Below are 21,319 nucleotides of genomic sequence, written 5' to 3' on the forward strand. Positions count from 1 at the left end.
ATGTCTTGACCCTGTATTCCAGAGCCCTGTTGTTCCAAGGTTGTGCAAACATCATTGTTTACCTCTGTCCCACTTAGCCCATGCAAACCTGCCTAATAGTTTTTCCATCTGCTTTGTTCTTCCATTCCCCTCCCCCTTCTTGTGTATTGCCCTCCTAGGTAAGACCCAAACTATCCTGTGTCTATTCCCTACTGTGTGCTCCACCTTCCCCTCTCTCCCCTTACCCACTCCCCATATACCAGTAACCAGCAAAGAGTCCTCCCCCCTTTAGTATGGGTTCTTTTTCTTAGTCTTTTACAACAGTGGCCCTATGCAATATTTCTCCTTTTGTGACTGACTAATTTTACTCAACATAATGTCCTCAAGGTTCATATATGTTATGCAGTGACTTGCAGCTTCCTTGTTATTCTTCAAGGTAGCATAATATTCCATTGTGTGTATGTACCACAGTTTGTTTATCCATTCTCCAGTTGATGGGCACTTAGGCTCTCCCCATCTTTTTGCTATTATAAATAGTGCTGCTATGAACATTGGTGTGCATATAGCTACTGTGGATAGTCTTTATTTGTGTTTGTTTGGCTCAGCACTGTGTGTGTGAAGTTCATCCTATTCTTGCATACAGCAGTTCATTCTTTTTCATTATTGTGTTGTTTTTAATTGTATGAGTACTATACAGTTTATCCATTTTAAAATAAATGAACATGTTTCCAATTCTGAGTAATTATGAATATTGCCTCTTCTGGTGAGCATACACCTAGGAGTGGAATAGTTGTATATTTTAATTTTAGTTATAGTAATAGTAGACCTTAGTAGTTTCATCACTATGTAGCTACAACACAAGAATTAAATGTAATAATAATATAACTCAATATTCTAGCAACTGACTATGTATATATATATATATCGAGCAAAAGAGAGAGGTTTTTTTAAGTTCATGGAAAATGAGTATTATGAAAAAACTACGTATGGATTTCAAAATTGTTTACACCAACATAAACTCATACTAACTTATTATGGTGTGGCACTATGGGCTTCAGACTGAAAAACCTTTTGAACTTCAAGGTCAGCGGTTCAAGCTCACCAGCCATACCTCGGAAACCCTATACACAGGGTCACTATGGGTCTGAACCAACTCAATGGCACTTAACAACAGCAAAAACTTGTTATAAACTTGCCTGAGCAGGAAATAGTTTGAGGCATTAAGAAAAATAAGATACCAGTTTGGCATTATCCCTCATCAGAATAACATAAATTCTATAAAATTGAATCAAGAAGAAGCACTAAATTTATGCTGAAGTTTGGGTGGAAGAATATTGAAATCATTGATGCTTTGCAAAAAGTTTGTTGAGACAGTTGTCCTAAAGAAACCACCAGTTTACAGATGGCCAACTCATTTAAGTAAGGAAAGACAATGTTGAAGATAAAGTCTGTAGCAGCCACATAAATTTTCAAGGAAAAAAATTACTCCTGTTCATGCCCTAATTAAAGAGGACCAAAAATTAACAGCAGAAATAATAGCCAACACCATAAGTATACCAAGCATTTCAGTTTACAAAATTCTGACTTAAATTTTAAAGTTGCATGAACTGTTGGCTCATTGGGACCAAAATTACTGAGTGAGCCTAGATCCACTTTAGACAAGAGTAGAGCTTTCAATAAAAATTTTAAACAAGGGGATCAAGATCCTGAAGGAGTTCTTGAAAGAACTGTAACAGGAGATGAAATACAGCTTTCACCAGCACGATCCTGAAGACAAAACACAATTAGAGCAATGACTACCAAGAGGGGGAAGTTGTCCAGGCAAAGCAAAAGCAAACAGGTAAAGAGCAAAGGTCATGGTCACAATTTTTTGAGATGCTCAAAGTGTTCTGTTTGATGACTTTCTGGAGAGCCAAAATACAATAATATCTGCTTATTAGGAGGGTGTTTTAAGAAAGTTGACCAAAGTTTTTGCAGGAAAAACACCCGCAAAAGCTTCACTAGAGAGTTCTGGTTCATCATGACAATATTCCTGCTCATTCCTCTCATCAAATACAAGCTTCAATGGGAAATCACTAAGCATCCACCTTTCAGCCCTGATTTGGTTCCTTCTGACTTTTTTTTGTTTTCTAATTTTAAAAAATCTTTAAAAGGCACCCATTTTTCTTCACTAAAAATACAAAAAAGACTGTATGTTGTTGTTATTATTAATGACTCATAGCTACCCTGTATAGGGTTTCTGAGGAGTGGCTGGTGAATTTGAACCACCAACCTTGCAGTTAAAATCAACCTTGCAGTCCTGCACATCATCCCATAGCACCACACCAGGACTCATGGTTAAATATCTAGGAATCTCAGCTCTTAATGGATGGATTAAATGGCTGGTGTCATGGCTTACAAAAATGTCTTGACCCTGATGGAGCTTATGTTGCAAAATAAAGTTTATAATTTTTGTTTTTATCTTTTAATTGCATTTTTCCTTGAGCTTTTAGACGTCTCCTCGTATTGAAGACTCCTTGTGTAGTGTTTGTTAGTAGTAATGGTGGTGGTGGTGGTGTACCATGGAGTTGGTTCCAACTCATAGCGACCCTTAGGGTTTCTAAGGTTGTAAATATTTACTGGAGCAGAAAAACTCATCTTTCTCACATGAAACAACTGGTAGGTTCAAACTGCTGTCTTTGCATTTAGCAGACTGACTCCTAATGTTTATGCTACCAGAGCTCCTTTTAGTAGTAACAGTGAATATTCTGGTGTGGGGCTGTGGATCAGCACTGGACTTAAAACCACAAGGTTAGCACTTCAACTCTACTAGCTGCACCTCGAAATCCCATACACATTCACTATGAGTCGGCACCAACTCCACAGCACTTAACAACAACAGTGACTACTAATTTATCTGAGTATTCCATTATTAAATATATTAACATTAATTTTTTTGGTATTTTTCAATATTATTATAATAAGGAGTCCTGGTGGTGTAATGGTTAACTGTTTGTCTGCTAACTGAAAGGTTAGCAGGTTGAACCAATCCTCAAAAGATAGACCTATCAATATGCTTACATAAAGATTGGTGGTATTGTGCCATGGAGTTGGTTCTGATTCATAGCGACCCAGAATAGAGTTTGCAAGGCTGTAAGTCTTTGCAGGAGCAGAAAGCATCATCTTTCTCCTGCAGAATGACTGGTAGTTTCCAACTGCTGACCTTGAGGTTACCAACCCGACTTGTAACCATTACACAAAAAATCCTATGAGGGATTAAGGTTGCTATGAGTCAAAAACGATTTAATGTTATCTAACAGCTGCTCCTCAGAAACCCTATACAGGGTCGCTATGGGTTGGAACCGACTCGTTGGCACTTAACAACAACAACAACAACAGCTGCTCCTCAGAAACTCTATACAGGATCATTATGGGTCGGAACCAACTCGACGGCACTTAAAAACAACAACAGGTGCTCCTCGGAAACCCTATACAGGGTCGCTATGGGTCAGGACCCACTCGACAGCACTTAACAAGAATATCAACATATCAGGAAGAGTAAAACATGTATATGTATAATTCTAGTTATATTTGTAGAATTACTCATTATTACTTAGCTTGGGTATTTTTTCACATTTTATAAGGTACCTTAATGTGCATTTTCTCATGAGGACATAGAAAAATTCAGGTTTGGTGACACATGATTCTTTCTTTTTTTACTTTTCAAAGAAAGATATCAGGAAAAGATACCTATATACATACTGATTTCTTTTATAAGATCTGTTGTTGTACACTGTTGAATCAATACAGATTCATAGCAACTGAATTAACCTTCTGCATAGGATTCCCTAGGCTTAAATCTTCACAGGAGCAGAGTTCCAAGTCATTTCTTCCATAGAGCTGCTGGAGAGTTCAAACCACCAACATTTTTGTGTTATCAGCCAAATTCTTAACCATTGTGCCACACATATGTTCAAAAAGAGGCTTCACAAAGTCTGTGGGAAATAGAATGAAAAGATAATGGAATTTTTTCACAATTGTATTAGCAAACATTTCATGAAATGATACTACAGCAGCTTGAGAATCATATGGAAAGCAGGAGATAGATAAAGGAGAAGCTTTTTAAAATAAAATGGCAGCAATGAGACAAAACTAGAATCCAGGCACCCAGAATCAGTTCAGTGTTTTTTCATAGATGATTTCACTCAACTGTTTTGAACAGAGCAACTTTCAAGAGCTTCTAAGCTGAGTTGTTTTTTCCTACCATTTGTGCTGATTTCGGTTTGTTCTCCTGATAGAGATGGTGAATGTTTGATAAGACCATATCTTAAAAATCTAAAAATACAATCTCTAACCAGGATGCAGGTTTTGTCTTTTCCTAAAAAATATGATTTCCAGCAAGAAAAAACTCAGAGAAGAGGAGGAGGTTTTAGGTACATGACATGAGTTCCTAAACATTTGGAAAAACTCTAATGTTTTCATATGTGATGTGAAAATTATGGCATTTGAATGCCTGCTTCTATGAACATTTTTCCCAGTTTTGCCATTATATTTTTTCTACTCTATTTTGTTTGGAGACTGGAGAATTGTTGCTTAATGGACTTGAGACAAAATGATTAGGCCAATCTAAAATACCAGTTCTACTTTCCCCTGACAATTTCTATGAGTGTGGCCCAATTAAGTAACCACTCTGCCTCAGTTGTCTCTAGTACAAAAGCAAATGAAATATTCCTAACTCCCATTGGGAGGTTATGTGATATGTGATATATTGGAAGAAAAGTCACTTGGGAAGTGGTTGGCCTTCCAATTTAAGATAAATTTTGGGCTTTAGGTACTTTGAAGAAGGCTTTTCTGAGGAAGCAGGACAGTTGATCTACAATGGTGAGTATAGTCCCTACTTTTTATCCTATCCCTTTATATGACTTTGTGTTTGTGCATGCGTGCTCACATGCGCACACATACATGAATCCCATACATGCATAAGATTGCCTGTGTGCCTTTCAACTGTCTAGAAAGCAACCATTAGTGGTCATGAGGAGTCCCGGAAGGAGCAGAAAAAAGCATAAGTGACTGTTCAGAGCCTCCAGACTCACTAATAATGAAAGGGAGTCCTGATGTGGTGCTGAAGGATAAAGCACTGGGCTGTAAGTCAATTTGAATCTCAAAGTCAGTGGTTCAAACTCACCACTCCTGGGAAACTGGGTCATTATGAATCAGAACCTTCTTGACTGCACTTAACAACTATGTTATGTTAATTTGTGCTCAGGTAGCAACCACTGCTATAGAAAAGAAATTCATAAAATATGTGCATTGATGTGTACCTGTTTATGTTTGTAAGTGCATACTCCATGTGCTTACTTTTTTGACAGGGGATTCTATCCACAACTTTGATATGTAGCTCAGTGAGTGTATGTTTTTCTGAATCTAAACATGAAAGCAATTGTTAAGGCAGTATATCTATAGTCTACAAGCCCCAGTGGCACAATGGTTAAGTGCTCAAAGTTTTAAGTTTGAAACCACATGAGATAAACGACCTGGCAATCTGCTCCCATAAAGAATACAATCCAGGAATTCTCCTCTGTCTTTTAGGGTCACTGTGAGTTAGAATTGACTCAACAGTACACGGCTAATAATGCATTTATATTTGGAGTCATTTGCAAACATGTGGCTATCTAATGTGATTGTGTGGTTATATAAGGTGAAGGACATGCATAAATGTTAAAGTATGCAATTGTGCGTGTGTGTATAAATGTGTGTGTCCTAGCCTGCTTTTCTATGACCTTTGCCCAATTACTTGACAGGGTACTCCAGCCATGGGACCAGTTTTGAAGATGACTTGACCCTTGGAGCAGAGGGTAAGAGTCACAGCTTTCCAAGGTTGTGATCAGGGAACAGGGTATATAGTGGATGAATGGAAGGAGAGTAGTGCAGAAGGAAACAGCCCATTCCTGGGTTCTTATATATAGGGAAAGAGAAGTCTCATTATGATCTAAGGTAAGAGTCATGTGTCCAGAAACATCCTTGCAAACCTATAAACTACCTGCTAGCCCATCATTCCCCTGGGAAGGTAACTTAAATTCTTCATTACATTTGCTGCCTATACATCTTTGTAATGATTTCTGTTTAGTTACAGGATGCCCCAGCACCTGTAAGAGAGAGACTTAACTGCAGGAGGATAAGGGCTTGAATAAAGAAAGGAAACATAACAACTTGCAGTGTCTTCTGGGACTAGTAGAGACTCATATGGTGGGACAGGAAGAAGTACTGGCCTGGGGGGGCAGGGGAGGAGGGTTGTATACTCTGTCTTCTTTTAAGACCGAGGGACTCTTGCCCAGAACGCTAATCATAGGTCAAAAGTATAGAGGCTCAGGGTCAACTGTTCTCTGTCATACCTAACCCTTTACAGGACTTTGTTTGATAATCTTCGGACACTCTTAAAAAGAGGAAATTTCATGGAGTTCAACTAGTCTGTAGTAGTGATGTAGGCCATTTTTTTCTTCTAACTTGATCATTGTCTTTTGTTCCTTGTCTAGCCACCCTGTTGGCTGCCAATGGCAAACACTTCTCCAGGTAAGTATAAATCAGCCAGAACTAGTGGATTGGGCTAGGTATCAGAGGCAAAGAAATAAAAAACAAAGAGGTACGTATTCTGGATTATCCAACCAGGAATGGGATTTGAGACTGAATTTCTTTAGTCTTGAATGCAAAGTACTGACCACCTACAGAGTTTGTGTGACTTCACCTCTGATCTCTGCAGAACTTTCCTGGAGACAGCCCGGCCTGGCCAGCTGCTCGATCTCGGCTGTAGTTTGGCCTCCAGTAGCTTGACTGGTGGAACCAATAAGACTAGTTCAAGGTAGGTACTAAGATTAGTAGGGGTGGGAGAGTGGGGAAGATGAGGCATAGAGGAAAGCCATTGACTTTTTTTTTTTTTCTGTGATATTTTATTGAAAGCTTTTATTCAGTCAGAAACTTGAGAAGTGTGAACATATTTGTTTCAAGAATAGTGGGGATGCAGAGAAATCCACTACTCAGAGATGGACACTAAAATGCAGGCCTCTTCTTTCACTGCACATTATAGATTAGGAAGTATAGTACTGGTATCATAGCAGTTCCTGAATTCATAGTAGGTGCTCATTAAACAATGTATTAATCAACTGAATTGATTGAGCAATAAAATATTCAGGCAGTCATGAAATTTTTGATGTCCTAATGCAAACCAGTCAATGATTCTATGTAATTTGAAAAGATGAAGCAGACCCATAGGTGATCAACAATTTGATAGGGTGGACAAGTAACTCTAAAGTAAGGCAGCAAATAATTAAAACTAGTGTAGTATAAAAGGAGCTCTGGTAGCGTAGTGGTTATGCATTGGGCTGTAAACTGCAAGGTCAGCAGTTCGAAACTACCAGCTGTTCTGTAGGAGAAAGATGAGGCTTTCTGCTCCCGTAAAGATTTACAGCCTCGGAAACGGTCGCTATGGGTCGGAATCAACTCGACAGCACTTAACAACAACAACAACAGTGTGGTATAATGAAAAGTGTCCAGGAATTTGAGTCAAAGTTTGGACTTCAGACTTGGTTCTGAAACTTATTAGTCATCCGACTATGTTTAGTGATTTATCCTGATTTAGCGCTGGCAGCAGCCTAGATCAATTAAAGCATAATCTCTGGAGTGGGACACAGGTATCTATAGTTTGAGAAATTCACTCCTTCTAAAGTGTGGCCATTATTGAGAACCATTGATTCGCAAATAAGGTACTTTAGGATCATGGAGGTAAAAATAGCACTATGGTGGCAAGCACAAGAGTAGATCCAGGAATCCGGACCATCCAGCTATAAATTAAGTAGGATGGTCCCTATTTGGATTGAAAAGCCCATCACCTCTTCTGAAGAGAGGAACAGCAATTATTCAAGGCCTCAAGTCATAGTTTCTTCTACCTCCACTGAAGCTTGTCATACATGGTTATTGAGAACTAGTATCTTCCAATTTAGTGCTCAGATTAGGATGTAATCGTGGTGGTGTGCTGTCAAGTTGGTTCCAAGTCATAGGTGGCTTACATGTTGCTGTGATGCTGGAGTCATGCCACCAGTATTTAAAATACCATAGTGGACAGGTTTCAGCTGAGCTTCCAAACTAAGACAGACTAGGAAGAAGGAAAGGCATACGACCTTTAAACGTTTAGCCACTGAACACTGTATGAATAGCAGTAGAATATTGTCAGAGAGCACCAGAATCTCAAGCGTACCAACAATTGTGAGGCTGACACAAAACCATGCAGTGTTTCATTCAATTGTTTGTAAGGTTTCAATGAGTTGAAACTGACTAGATGGCATCTAACAACAATGAACCTTTACAAGAGCAGAAAGCCTCATCTTTCTCCCACTGAACCACTGGTGGATGCAAGCTGCTGACCTTGCAGTTAGCAGTCCAATGTGTAACCCACTGTGCTACCAGTGCTCCTTAGATTTGGATGTAAACACAGATTAATGTCATAGCAAGAGAGAGAACTTGATCCTCTCCAAAATAAGATAAGTGACTGGTTAATAAATAACAGCAAGCACATTTCTTTGCATTTATACTGCTTTTTATTTTTCATGCCTCTCATATTTTCATTCATTTGTAATAAATTGCTCAAAGTAATATACCAGAATCTTACTCATTGTGTGTGTGTGTGTAATCAGTGCAATCCTTACATTTCAGAGAGAGAATTTAAGTTCTGAGAAGTTGAATCTTTTTTTAAAGAAAAAAATAGAGAAATTATCAGAAAAGAATCTGTCTCTTTTCACTTTCATTAGATATTCTACATCATACTCTGTCTTAAACTTGTCCCCTGTTTACCTAATTCTTTTTTCAGCATCTCAGAGATTCTAGACAAGGTGCAAGAAGATGCAGAAGATGTTCTCTTCAGTCTGGGATTTGGCCAAGAGGACCAAAAAGATACTTCTCGAATCCCTGCCCGATTTTTCACCAACCCCTCTAAAGCCAAGGGTATTGATTTCCAGCTCTTTCTAAAGGCTCAGGTGCGGAGGATTGAGATGGAAGACCCCTGCCTAATGCTGGCCAGTGAGTGTTATCCAGGTTCTGCTTCCACAACCCCACCACCACCACCGTTTTTCGAGACTTCCACCAGAACAAGTTGCTATTGAGTCAATTCCAACGCATCTCAACCCAATGTGTGTCAGAGTCAGACTGTGCTCCATAAGGTTTTGAGTGACTAATTTTTCAGTGGTAGATCCTGAGTCATTTCTGGGTGGGGTTGAATGTCCAACCTTCCAATTAGCAATTGAGTGTGTTCATTGTTTGTATTATCCAGGGACTCCAGCAGGACTCAGTGTCTTCAAGTCTTATTTTCTCTTGCTTGTTACATTTAGTCATTTGTCTCTTGGGTCTGTCTCCTTGTTGTTTTTTGTTTGTTTTTATTGTGAATTGAGTGATAGTTTACATGGGATAACATCAGTTTTGCATTCATACTATCGTATTTTGTTTCATTGCAATGATTACAATCCCCTCTATGCATCATCATTCAACAGCATTTACTTCCATTCCCTCTGAGGGAAGTACGCGGAAGCACTCAGGAATATATAACCATTCAAACAACAAAAGGGCATACCCTGCAAGCCTGCCCCCTGGCCACCAGCACACAGTCCCTCTCCCTCCTTGCGTCTAGAGTCGCCAGCCACTCCATCTCTCTGTGTCATCATCTCTGCCTCCATCTCTGGCATCGCTACTCCTCTGGATAATGTTCTGCACTCCACTCTTCCCCCTTGATGGTCCTTGAATCCTCCACTCCTTGACTGCAAGATCAACCACTCCCCTCCTTTGGTCACAAAACATCTACCTTTACATTGCAACATTCACATTCAGTCCTGATAGCAATTATTCAGTATTGAACCACAAGAGTCTTATCCCCATCTCCTTTCACCAGCCCCATCTAGACAGATTGGAAACCACCTTGTATTTTGTTTTCAGTGAAGATGGATAATTTTGATTTTTGCTTCTTTCTAGAGATTGTCTTCAAGAGGTATTGGAACACTATTGCTGCCCTTAGGCCTTCTCTCCTTTAGCTGAATCAAATCAGCACAATCTCTTGAAATTTTCTTCCTGATTTTTCCTGGGTTTGTTGTTGTTGTGTTTTTTTTTTTTTTACTTTATATTTCTCAGTTGGAGGGATAAAGTGGTCTCCATTTATAGTCACTACATTAAAATCACTTCCACTTAGAGCAGTGGTTTTGAAGGCTAAATATGTCAAGTCATTCAAGGAGTTTATAACACATTTATATTCATAGGCTTTACTTCCAGAGAGAGAGAGAGGCTCAGGAATATTGATTTTAAACAAGCACTCAGATAATTCTTACGTGTAAGTCTCAGACATATCTAGGGAAACAATGATGTAAGTTTTCCCAATTCCATATGGGAAGACATGGGAAGAATATCTTTCCTTTTACAGATATAAAAATTTTTATTTAATTCTATGTATTAAAATATATTTAAAATTATATTCTACTCCACCAACAACATCATGGCATTTCTGACAGTTTTGTCTGAGATTCTTTAAATTAGATTTACTTTAAATTGTTAGTCAAACTAGACTCCTGAGCTCAATCTACTGAATTAAAGATTGGATTGGAGTAATTTTTACATGCATTTTTTATTACTTTTACAAACACTAAAATTGGAAAATTATTTATTGAACTTATTTTATGTGCCAGGTGCACGACTAGTGTTAGATTCTTGAAAAACAGCAGGTACACCAAAGAAACATGGTTGTCACTTTTAAGAAGCTTAAAATTTAATGGACCTATGGTTTATGTGGTGCTGTAGAATAAGTACTGGATTGCATGATCTGTTGAACTGTAAGTCGACAGTTCAAACTCACCAGCAGCATCTTGGAAACTCTACACAGGGTTGCTAGGAGTCAGAACTGATTCAACAACAACTGTGCCACAAAGGAACCCTGGTGATACCGTGGTTGAAGTGCTCAGCTGCTAACAAAAAGATAAGTGGTTGGAATCCATCAACTGCTCCACCCGGATAAAGATAAAGAAACCATAGGGGTAGTTCTTTGTTCTATAGGGTCACTATGAGTTGGAATCAACTCAACAGTAATGGGTTTGTTGTTGTTCTGTGGCAACTGTTAAGATGTAATATCAGTTCTATGAGACTGGTGCTTCTCAAAGTGAAGTCCATAGTCCAGTAGCAATTATATTACCTGGGAGCTTGTTATAAATGTAGACTCTCAGATTGCATGCCAGTTATTCTAGCAATATCCTTTGGTGATTCATAGCACATACACACTTATGAAACAATGTAAAGAGATTTTTAATGACCTGATCAATTTCTTATTTTGTTTTCTACTTCCTTCTGTGTTAGTTAAGTAGATCATGTTTTTATAAAAATTTGTCCATTTCATCTAGATTTTCAAAATTTTGCATTTTCTCCTTTTTTTTTGCTAGATTTATTTGACATGGTTTCTAGATTTTGCTAATCCTTTCAAAGAAACAACTCTCTATTAATCTTATGGATTTTTCTTTGTAGGTCTTGTGTTTTCTCTAATCCTTTGTCTATTTTGTTTGTTTATTCCTGATGTGTTTCTCTGAATTTTTCCTTGCTTTCCTTGAACTTTATATCATATTGTTGTCGTTAAGTGCCATAGAGTCTGTTCCGGCCCATAACAACCCTGTATAGGGTTTCTGAGGAGCAGCTGGTGAGCTTGAATCACCAACCTTGTAATTCAAACAGCATTAACCCACAGCACCAAGAGGTACCTAAATATCATTCTCTTGAATTCTTTTTCTGCTAGTCCTAATGCCTTTTTTTTCCCCTTAAAAACTTTTTCTAACTGTGCCACTTCGCCGCTTGTTTGGCCGTTCAATTTTGTTTCTTCAGTGAACAGAAATTGTCTGTTGCTTCCAAGACACTGTGGTGATGTTGTATTTATAGTTCATTGATGATTGTATGTTGGTGTGTTCTTAGCCACTCACCAACTGCCTCCTGGTGGGTGTGAGTAGGGTATGGAAACATGTGCACCCTTCTTTGTTCACCATCCATGAAGTTTAGTTTAGTACAGGTTTGGCTAATGTTGACTGTTGTCATTGATCAGTTATATAAGACCTGGTTTTGGCTCATTCCTGGTAGGTGTAGCTGTAGATGGTATGATTGTGGCTGGACTGTTTGGACATGGTTGCTGTCTCCTATTGAATGAGGTGAGAGGAAAAAACACGAAGCAAGAAGGAAAAGAAACAAACAAGCAAACAACAATGAAAAAAGAAAATAGTAAAGAAAAAAATTTTTTTTTAAAGAAGGCAACAGCCAGAAAAAGAGGAAGAGAAAAATAAGAGAGAAAATTTAAAAAAAAAAAAAAAAAGAACTAAGCACAATTAGGGAGAGGGACAAGTAACAGGGAAAGAGACCAGAGAACAGTAAAGGGAAAGTCAGAAGCAGTAAAGTGAAAAAAAGAAGAAAGAAAAAGAAGCATCAGTGTCTGGGAAAGAAAAGCTGAAAACAACAAGAAGGAATGAAAGCAGAGATAGAAAGGATGAAAAAAACAATAACAAAAATGAAGGGGAGGTTAAAAACAAAAAAAACAAAAAAAACCAGGACAGGTGCCAGAGCCAGAGAGGGGAAAATTATTGGGTATCCTACCAGCCAAGGACCTCACATGGTGGGTGAACAGTGACACTTTGGGCCCTAGATGGAGTTCCTATAGAACTAAGTGTTGTCTGTTCTGGGCAGTCAATCCAGAAATAGTTTGTGTAGAATCCAAAGCAGCTGGGGCATCAGAGTAGTTCTGTCCCACAGGGAAGCTGAGGATGGGACTAATGATAGTCCAGTGCTTCCCAGAACCAGCTCTGTGGGTCTGATTCCAGGTGCTAGGGTTGGTACAGCTGGCTCCCCGCTCACTTTAATGTGGCTCCGAAGAGCAGAAAGAAGCATTATAGATGGGGGCTGGCTATGCCTCTGGTCACCAAGATAGTGTAGGGTACAAGAAAAAATCTTGCACCTTTCTCTTCACCAGTAAGCGATATTCCTTTGTACTACGATCCACCCTGTGACTTCAAAGCCATCCATGAAAGTTCAAGATGACAGCACCAAGCCTGCCCAGCCTACAGGTGTCTGTCACCTATCTCATTTTGTCCCCCACCCCCACCCATCCCATACACACACATCTGTTCAGCTGCTTCTCCTAGTTAGGGCTGGCAAGGGTCACCATGGCAAGTTTACAACAGGGTTCACCTGAATCCAGGTGACAGGAATAGTATAGATAGTTCCCCACTCACTTTGATGGGACTCACAACTGTGCTGCTCCTGTCCATAAGATTCCAACCACTGGGGGTGGATGCTAGGGGGTAGGGGGTAGCCATACCTCTGGTAACCAGGGGAGTATGGAGAACAATAAAAAAAATTGCACTTTTATCTTGATATGTCACTAGTATGTTTCTGCAATACCTGTGTACTGTCTTGTGTCTGAAGCTACTCAAAAAAGCACCAGTCTGTCTCCTTTTTTTGCTGTGTCTGTTCAGCTTCCTTTCCTAGTACACATTCATTCAATTTCTCTATCCTTTCATCTGAAGCTCAGGGTTCCAGGACTATCATCTGCATGTTTCATTTAGTTCTCTGTATCTTGTAGATGGTCTGTCTAGAGTTACTACCCACTCTGCCATCTTGCTGTCTCCAAGCCATCAAGAAGGCTTTTATAACTTTAAATACAAGGGAGCTGTGAAAAGTTCATGTCAAATTCTATTATCTTTAAATCTATTTTTTCCATAAACTTTTTGAAACCCCCTTGTACTTGTCACTATCCAAGAAATTATGTTGGTTTTTCCCTTAGCTTATTTGTCCACTAAAACAAACATTTTCTAGGATAATCAAATAGATCAATAAAAACAGTAAGAAATATTTCTTATTCCATATGGAATTAATTTGTGGACTGAAGGAAAATATCTACTTGGGATTCAGATCCAGAAGTCAAGAAAGGGGGAGCTAGGTGTCAGATATCTAAAGGGAAGAGACATTAGTGGGAAAATTGGTAGCTTCTTTCTGAATTTTGAGCTTTAACAGGCTACAGAAGGGAGAAATCTAAAAGATAACTTGTTGATCGTCCCTAGACTGACAACCTTCAACCTTTGTCTCCAGGCAGGTTTAAGCAGGTGCAAACACTGGCTGTCACTGCTGATGCCTTCTTCTGTCTCTACTCTTATGTATCCAAGACACCTGTCCAAAAATTCACACCATCCCACATGTTCTGGAATTGCAACCCAACTGATGTGCCATTTATTAGGATTACAACCCCAGAGCCTGAACCCCACTCACCCAAAGAGCGTCTCCGGAAAGCCATCTCCAAGATGTGCCTGTACACATGCCCCCGAGATGAACTATCAACACCTCATAATTTCCCTAAAAGGAACAGTATGGACCAGGTGGTATGGGAAGTGATGGACAGAGTGAAAGGAGAGAAGATGGTACTCCAGAAAGACCCTGAGTTTGAGACAGAACAACAGGAAGAAACTGGGCCCTCTGTCAGGGGTACAAAGTTGCCCACAATGCTTGCAGCATCACAAACTGAGGATTTTAACCTTCAGGAATCCTGTTATCCACATTCTCTGCCCAGAACATATCAACAGTGGAGCAGAAATTCTGCACAGATAAGGAGAAAGCTATGGTGTCTACAGACCACCAATGAGGCAGTACATTCAACCAAGGATGAGAATTTTGGGAAGAGGAAAAGCAGAGCAAGAAAGAGCCTGTTTCAAAAGAATCTCATGGTCAGAGATGTCAGGAAGGTGAAATCATTGGACCTGTCTGTCATCCAGCAGAAAAGGAGGCAGAGCCCAGACACACCAGACCCTCACCAATCTCTAACCCAACAACTACAGGACTCTTTCGACTTGGAGGAGGTGAGTGGATTGGAGGTGAGGAAAAGACTGGGAGAGAAAGTCCCTGAATCATTGTCAATAAGGTTAGGATGCTGGAACAAAGGGAATACAGGCTCCCTCTCCTTACCAGACTTATCATTTCTTGGATTAAATTCAGAAATATTTGGGAGTTGGTTAATCTATACAGAGAAAGAGACATGGACCCTGATTCTTAAAATGACCAGGGTTCCAAAGCTACTGTCTAATTCCTCATCCAATCTGATCTTAACTGAAGTTCACATCAAGCATACCTACCTTATTCATTTGTGGGATCTGCACAAGAGTACAAATGGAGATCAATGTTACACAACAGTGTAGGGTGTGGCTCTGTAGGATAAGCAATGGACTGCTAACCATAGGGTCAGCATTGCAAACCCATCAGTTTTTCCTATATGGGGTCTCTATGAGTTGGAATCAACTTGACAGCAATTAACAACAACAAAGTACTTTTAAATAAAATATGATCTTTCTAACCTTGACACATATACACACATAAAGATATGGAAATCTTGGTTCAAATCTAGAATTCTGAGAGTTTTAGGACCTCTGTACTTGTTGTTGTTGTTAAGTGCCGTTGAGTCCGTTCTGACCCATAGTGATCCTGTATAGAGTTTCTGAGGAGCAGCTGGTGAGTTTGAACCACCGACCTTGCAGTCTGGCGCATTAACCCATAGCACCACACCAGGACTCCCACCACTGTACTAGAACATGGTAATTCAGGCAGAACCACTTGCCAGCCCTTCTCATACAACACCCAGATCAACATGTGTGGATACAACGTGCATATCCAAATGCCACAGGTTCTCTGCCCCACCAATAGCCATTCATTGGCCATCACTCACACATGCATACACTAGTGGAAAGGATTGTCCTTAAGAAATGAGACACCAGGTAAAACCAATGTAGGTCCCTAAAATAGACTTCAGCCACATATGCAAAATACTTTGGAATCTTATGAACAGAGCATGATCTAGAGGAGGGAATAGGGAATTGAAGTGGACACATTCCCTATCTCCATCCATTCTTCATCTGGTGGGTCCTCTAAAACTTAGGGCTCCTCTTGCCCAGGTTCACAGATGGTTGGTACTGCCATAAGTATTGGAGTCTCCTGTAAAATCTCTCAAATCCTTGCCACAAAGAGAAACTGATTATTTGCAATATAAATTGTATGTGTGACCTCTCATTGAATATAGGGCTGCACTTCAGTTCCTAGTTTTCTTACTATTTAGGTTCTTGCTACAATGAAAGAGTCCATGTCTTTCAAGTACCCTCATTCTCCTTTCCCTGCAACTGCCTGCCATCCTGCATCTGTCTTTGCTTTCCTCACAAGGACTCTGACTCAGTCCACTGGTATCTTGGTTACAGGTGCAAAGCAACAATGAGGAGGAAGAAAGCTGCTGGCCTGCCAGACACAGATACCCCCACCTCTACCAAATATCTGCTGGCAAAGATTCAGGAAGTAAGTGGGACTCCCTCTAGAGTAACAAGCAAACAAGTTGCCATCAAGTCAATCCCAACTCATTGCTATCCTACATGTGTCAAAGTAGAATTGCATTTCATAACCTATTCAGTAGCTGATTTGGGGGAAGTAGAATGCCAGACCTTTCCTCCAAGTTGCCTTTGGGTGGATTCAAACCTATTTTGGTTAGTAACTGAGTTCATTAATCACCCAGAGATAACCTCTCTAGAGTTGTTGTTGTTAAGTGCCATTGAGCCATTTTTGACTCATAGTGACCCTGTATAGGGTTTCCCAGGAGTGACTGGTGAGTTTGAACCTCCAACCTCATGTTTCAAACTGACCTTGAGATCAAGTGCTTATCCTACAATGCCACACCAGGACTCTAAAGTAATTGTCCTAAAATCTGGCTACACAATATTGGTGAGATTTTTTTTAAATACCAATGATGACATATCACATAACCATATCACATCACATAAGAGCTGATTTAAATATTCTCAGCTGAAAACCATCCTCCCCTGATAAACTGCCACAAGTCAATTTCAACTCATAGCGACCCTATCAGGTAGAATAGAACTTCTCCTTAAGGGTTTCTGAGATTATAAACCTTTATGGGAGCAATCTCATCTTTTTCCCATGGTGGTTTTAAACCACCGACCTTGCAGTTAGCAGTAAAATGCATTATCCACTGCACAACCAGGGCTCTGTGGCTGAAAACCAGTGATGGATATTTTTTTAAAAACTCTCCAAGTGATTGTAGAATAACATCTGAAAATCAGTGTTTCCCAGATTTTAGCATATATCAGAATCACCTGAAAGACTTGTTAAAATATAGTTGGTTGGACTCCAACCTTCAAGTGCCTAGTAATTTGCATTTCTAGAGGTTCACATATGATGCTAATGCTGCTGATCTGGGAATTTCAGTCTGACAACTGTGTTCTAGGGGAAATTCTGTAGTGCCTTAAAACTCACAGTGCATAGCATTAACATCCCCTGAGATTTTGTTAGAAAAGTATAATCTTAGCCCCTATCCAAAACCTATTGAATAAGAATTTTAACAAAGCCTTTAGGTAACTCGCAGGCACTTTGGAAGTTTGAGAAACATTGTTGTAAAATTATAGTAACAGATGAGAGTTGGTTAACACAGCACTCTATCTCCTAGCACTTGCTTTGATCTAGGTTCTAGTCAGTCCACCACCACTCATCTGTCATTTTGTCAAACTGTAGTGGGTTGCATGTTGCTGTGGTGCTAGGAGCTATGCCATTGGTATTTTGAATGCCAGCAGGGTCATCCACCATGGACAGATTTCAGGTGAGCTTCCAGACTCGGAAAAAGAAGCTGACTAATTCTGAATGTTTCACCACTAAAAACCTTACAAATAACAGTGAAACACTGTAAGCACTAGAGTATTGAATATTGAAACATGATGAAGAGCACCAGAATATTATCAGATATAGTGCCAGAAGCTGAACCCCTCAGCTTGGAAGACACTCAAAATGTGACTGGGGAAGAGCTACCTCCTCAAAGGAGAGTTGACCATGATGATGTAAATGGAGTAAAGCCTTCAGGATCTTCATTTGCTAATTGGACACATCTGAAAAGGAGGAGAAACAGCTGTAAACATCCATTATAATTGGAACATGGTATGTACGAAGTCTGACTCTAGGAAAATTGGAAATTGTCAAAAATGAAATGAAACCCAAAAAAATCAAATCCTAAGCATTAGAGAGCTAAAAAAAGACTAGTATTGGCCATTCTGAATCTGACAATCACATAATTCACTATGCCACCAATGACAAATTGAAGAATAATGATGTCAAATTCATCATCAAAAAGAACACTTCAAATTTTATTTTGAAGTATAACACTGTCTGTGATAGGATAATATCCATATGATTACAAGGAAAACCAGCTAGTACCACTATTACTCAAATTTACTCACAAACCACTGAAGACAGTGTTGATGAAATTGAAGAATTCTACCAACCTCTTCAGTCTGAAGTTGATCAAACATTCAATCAAGATGTATTAATAATTACTAGTGACTGGAATGCAAAGGTTGGAAACAAAGAAGAAGCACCAGTAATTGGAAAACATGACCTTGGTGTTAGAAAAGATGCTGGAGATCACAATAGAATTTTACAAGAACAATGACTTTTTCACTGCAAATACCTTTTTTAAACAACACAGAAGATGATTACACACGTGGACTTCACCATATGGAATACACAGTAATCAAATCACCTCTGGAAGGAGACAGTGACAAAGCTCTATATCATCAGCCAAAACAAGGCCAGGGGAAGTTTGTGGAACAGACCATCAATTGCTCATATGCAAGTTCAGGCTAAAGTTTGCATCAAATCTGTGTTTAAGATGATCTCTAAATTCAAGTGGGATATGTTCAAGTTCATATTTTGGCTTTCATGGACTTGTGTTCTTACTCTTCAGCTACTTCCACTACTGATGCTTCTTCTTTATTGATGAATGTGACACCATTTCTCTTCAATTTGTCATTCTCAGCATAGTAAACTATGAGATTGTCAGATTCAGAATGGCCAATACCAGTTGATTTGAGATCTCTAATGCCTATAATTTGATGTTTTTGCATTCCATTCCATTTACTCCATTTGCATCATCACCGTCAACTCTCCTTTGAGGAGGCAGCTCTTCCCCAGTCACATTTTGAGTGCCTTTCAACCCAAGGGTCTCATCTTCTAGCACTATATCTGACAAGATTCTGGTGCTCTTCATCATGTTTCAGTACTCAATATTCTAGTGCTATCTGACAGTGTTTCACTGCTATTCATAAGGTTTTCAGTGGCTAAACATTCAGAATTAGTCAGCCTTTCCTTTTTCTGAGTTTGTGGCATAGCTTCCAGTATCACAACAACATGCATGTCACCACAGTGTGACAAGTTGACAACTGGTAACTACTCAGATGTCCAAAGACTGCAAGAATGGTGCAATGGCAGGTAACATTTCGTTCTGTTATATATAATGTCTCCTTAAGTTGGAGGCCACTCAACAACAACTAGCAACAACTTTTTGCCACCTATCTGTTAGAGTCACAGAGAAGATGTCATCAAACATAATATTTTTGCCAAGATAATAGGGATTGAAATCTTTCTTGAATTAATTAATAGGTATGTTTTGGGGAGAGTGGGCAGAAGTTAAAAGTTAGGGTTAGGGTTGAGACTATGGCCAGGTATGTGCTAGGCCTAGGACTTCATTTACTGTTAGAGTTATGGTTAGACTAGGGTTCACATTAAGGCTTGGAGCAAGGCTTGGTCAAGTCTTTAATGTTATGGTTAGATTTATTTTTATTTTTTTCATGAAATCGATCTGATTTACTCTTTATTTGGAAGTTCTGTAGCTGCATTATTCTCCCTTTTTACTTTATGATCTTTTTGTTGTTGTTGCAACCATACCTCTGGTTCTCTGTTTTCAGGTTTATAGGTCTGTTTTGGAGTCCTGGTATGGCACTATAGGTTAATGCACTGAAAAGTCAGTTTGAACTGCAAAGTCAGCAGTTCAGGCACACCAGTCACTCCTCGGAAACCCTATACAGGGTCACTGTGAGATGGAACCAACTCAATGACACTTAACAAGATCTGCTTTGCTTTTCATACTTCTGTATGCCCACTAGCTGCTTATAGGGTCACTATAAGTTGAAGCAGACTAGATGGCACTTAACAACATATTGTCTTCTTGCCTGGATATTTTCTGCTGAGAAATTAGACCTTAATCTTATTAGTCCTCCTTCACAGGTAACTTTTCACTTCTCCTGAGCTACTCTCAGGATTCTTTTCTTGTTTTTGGTTTTGAAAAGTATGATTAAATATGTCTTGTTGTTTTTCTTTTGGGGTCTATACTGTTCGGAGTTTGTTCAACTTCTTGAAGACCTCCTATCTTCTCATATTTCATGATGTTAGGGAAGTTTTCTTTCAAAAATTATTTGGCAATATTCTCTATGGGGTTTTTTCTCTTCCTGTTCTTGAATTCCTATTACATGTAAGTTATTCCTCTTGATAGTGTCCCACATAAAATAGTGTCCCACGTAAATCTTAGGCTTTCTTCAAATTTTTTATTGCTGTTGTTGTTTCTGATTGTTCCTCTAGCAGATGAATATTGAGAGATTTTTCTTCAAGCTCAGTAATTTGGCTTTTCATTGATTCAATTTTATTTCTTTGTCTTTTTAGTGTGTTATCTATTTCTGAAGTCTTACTGTTAGTGTTAATCTTCTTGATTTCTAAATGCTGTTTTTGTATGATTTCCATTTTTTCTATTATTTTATGTTTGTTTCCTGAATTTTTTCATAGTTTTATTTATGTAATTTTCTCAATCTTTCGCACAATCCGTTGAAGGTGTTGAATTAGCATTCTTTTAAATTCCTTATCAAGTAGTTCTGATACTATATCTGGTGTTATATTTGTTTACTCTTTTTACTCAAGTGACTTTTTGGTCACTTATTTGAAGCACTCTGTCTTGTTTCTTTATGTAAGCTCAAATTGTCTGTTTTCTCCAAAAATGTGGTGTCATATTTCTATTTAGTTGTTAATTGTGTATTGGTGTGTTCTGAGGCTCTCACCACCTGTGTCCTGGTGGATGTTGTAGAGCATAGACGTGTGAACGCAGTTAGTTCTCTGTTCACTGTTTGTGTATCACAGTTCAGGATGGGTTCATTCACCTCCAGAAGTAGGAGCATTTATTATACCAGGAGTCAGACCCTGGTATAAAAAGCCAGATTGCTTGGTTAGTGGGGACTGGTACTGGCTTTCCCCCCAGCTACCAGGAGGGCACAGGAAAAATGGAGAATTATACCCCCTTGCCACCAACCTCCAGTCATATCCTGTGCCTCCAGGTCACTGTAACAACAGCCATTCATAAAAGCTCAAGATGGTGAAGCCACCACATCATGCCAGCCCCCAGTTCACCTGTTTCTCTTCTCTGTCACTGTTCCTGTTCAGCTTCCTCTTCCAGTCAGTA

At 39.2% G+C, this 21,319-nt stretch overlaps 1 protein-coding gene across 1 annotated transcript in view; it reads left to right on the plus strand.

Moving 5' to 3' along the window:
- The window catches only part of TESPA1 (thymocyte expressed, positive selection associated 1), a 31,313-nt gene that overhangs the window by 4,731 nt on the left and 5,263 nt on the right, over nucleotides 1-21,319 (plus strand). The window contains exons 3-9 of the mRNA XM_006870119.1: nucleotides 4,790-4,839; nucleotides 5,760-5,813; nucleotides 6,492-6,528; nucleotides 6,716-6,814; nucleotides 8,816-9,024; nucleotides 14,095-14,855; nucleotides 16,239-16,332. Of these exons, the coding sequence (XP_006870181.1) occupies nucleotides 4,790-4,839; nucleotides 5,760-5,813; nucleotides 6,492-6,528; nucleotides 6,716-6,814; nucleotides 8,816-9,024; nucleotides 14,095-14,855; nucleotides 16,239-16,332 (1,304 nt within the window). The remainder of the gene's footprint in view (nucleotides 1-4,789; nucleotides 4,840-5,759; nucleotides 5,814-6,491; nucleotides 6,529-6,715; nucleotides 6,815-8,815; nucleotides 9,025-14,094; nucleotides 14,856-16,238; nucleotides 16,333-21,319) is intronic.

The sequence above is a fragment of the Chrysochloris asiatica genome, unplaced genomic scaffold, assembly GCF_000296735.1.
Source record: "Chrysochloris asiatica unplaced genomic scaffold, ChrAsi1.0 scaffold00138, whole genome shotgun sequence".
NCBI classification, from domain to species: domain Eukaryota; kingdom Metazoa; phylum Chordata; class Mammalia; order Afrosoricida; family Chrysochloridae; genus Chrysochloris; species Chrysochloris asiatica.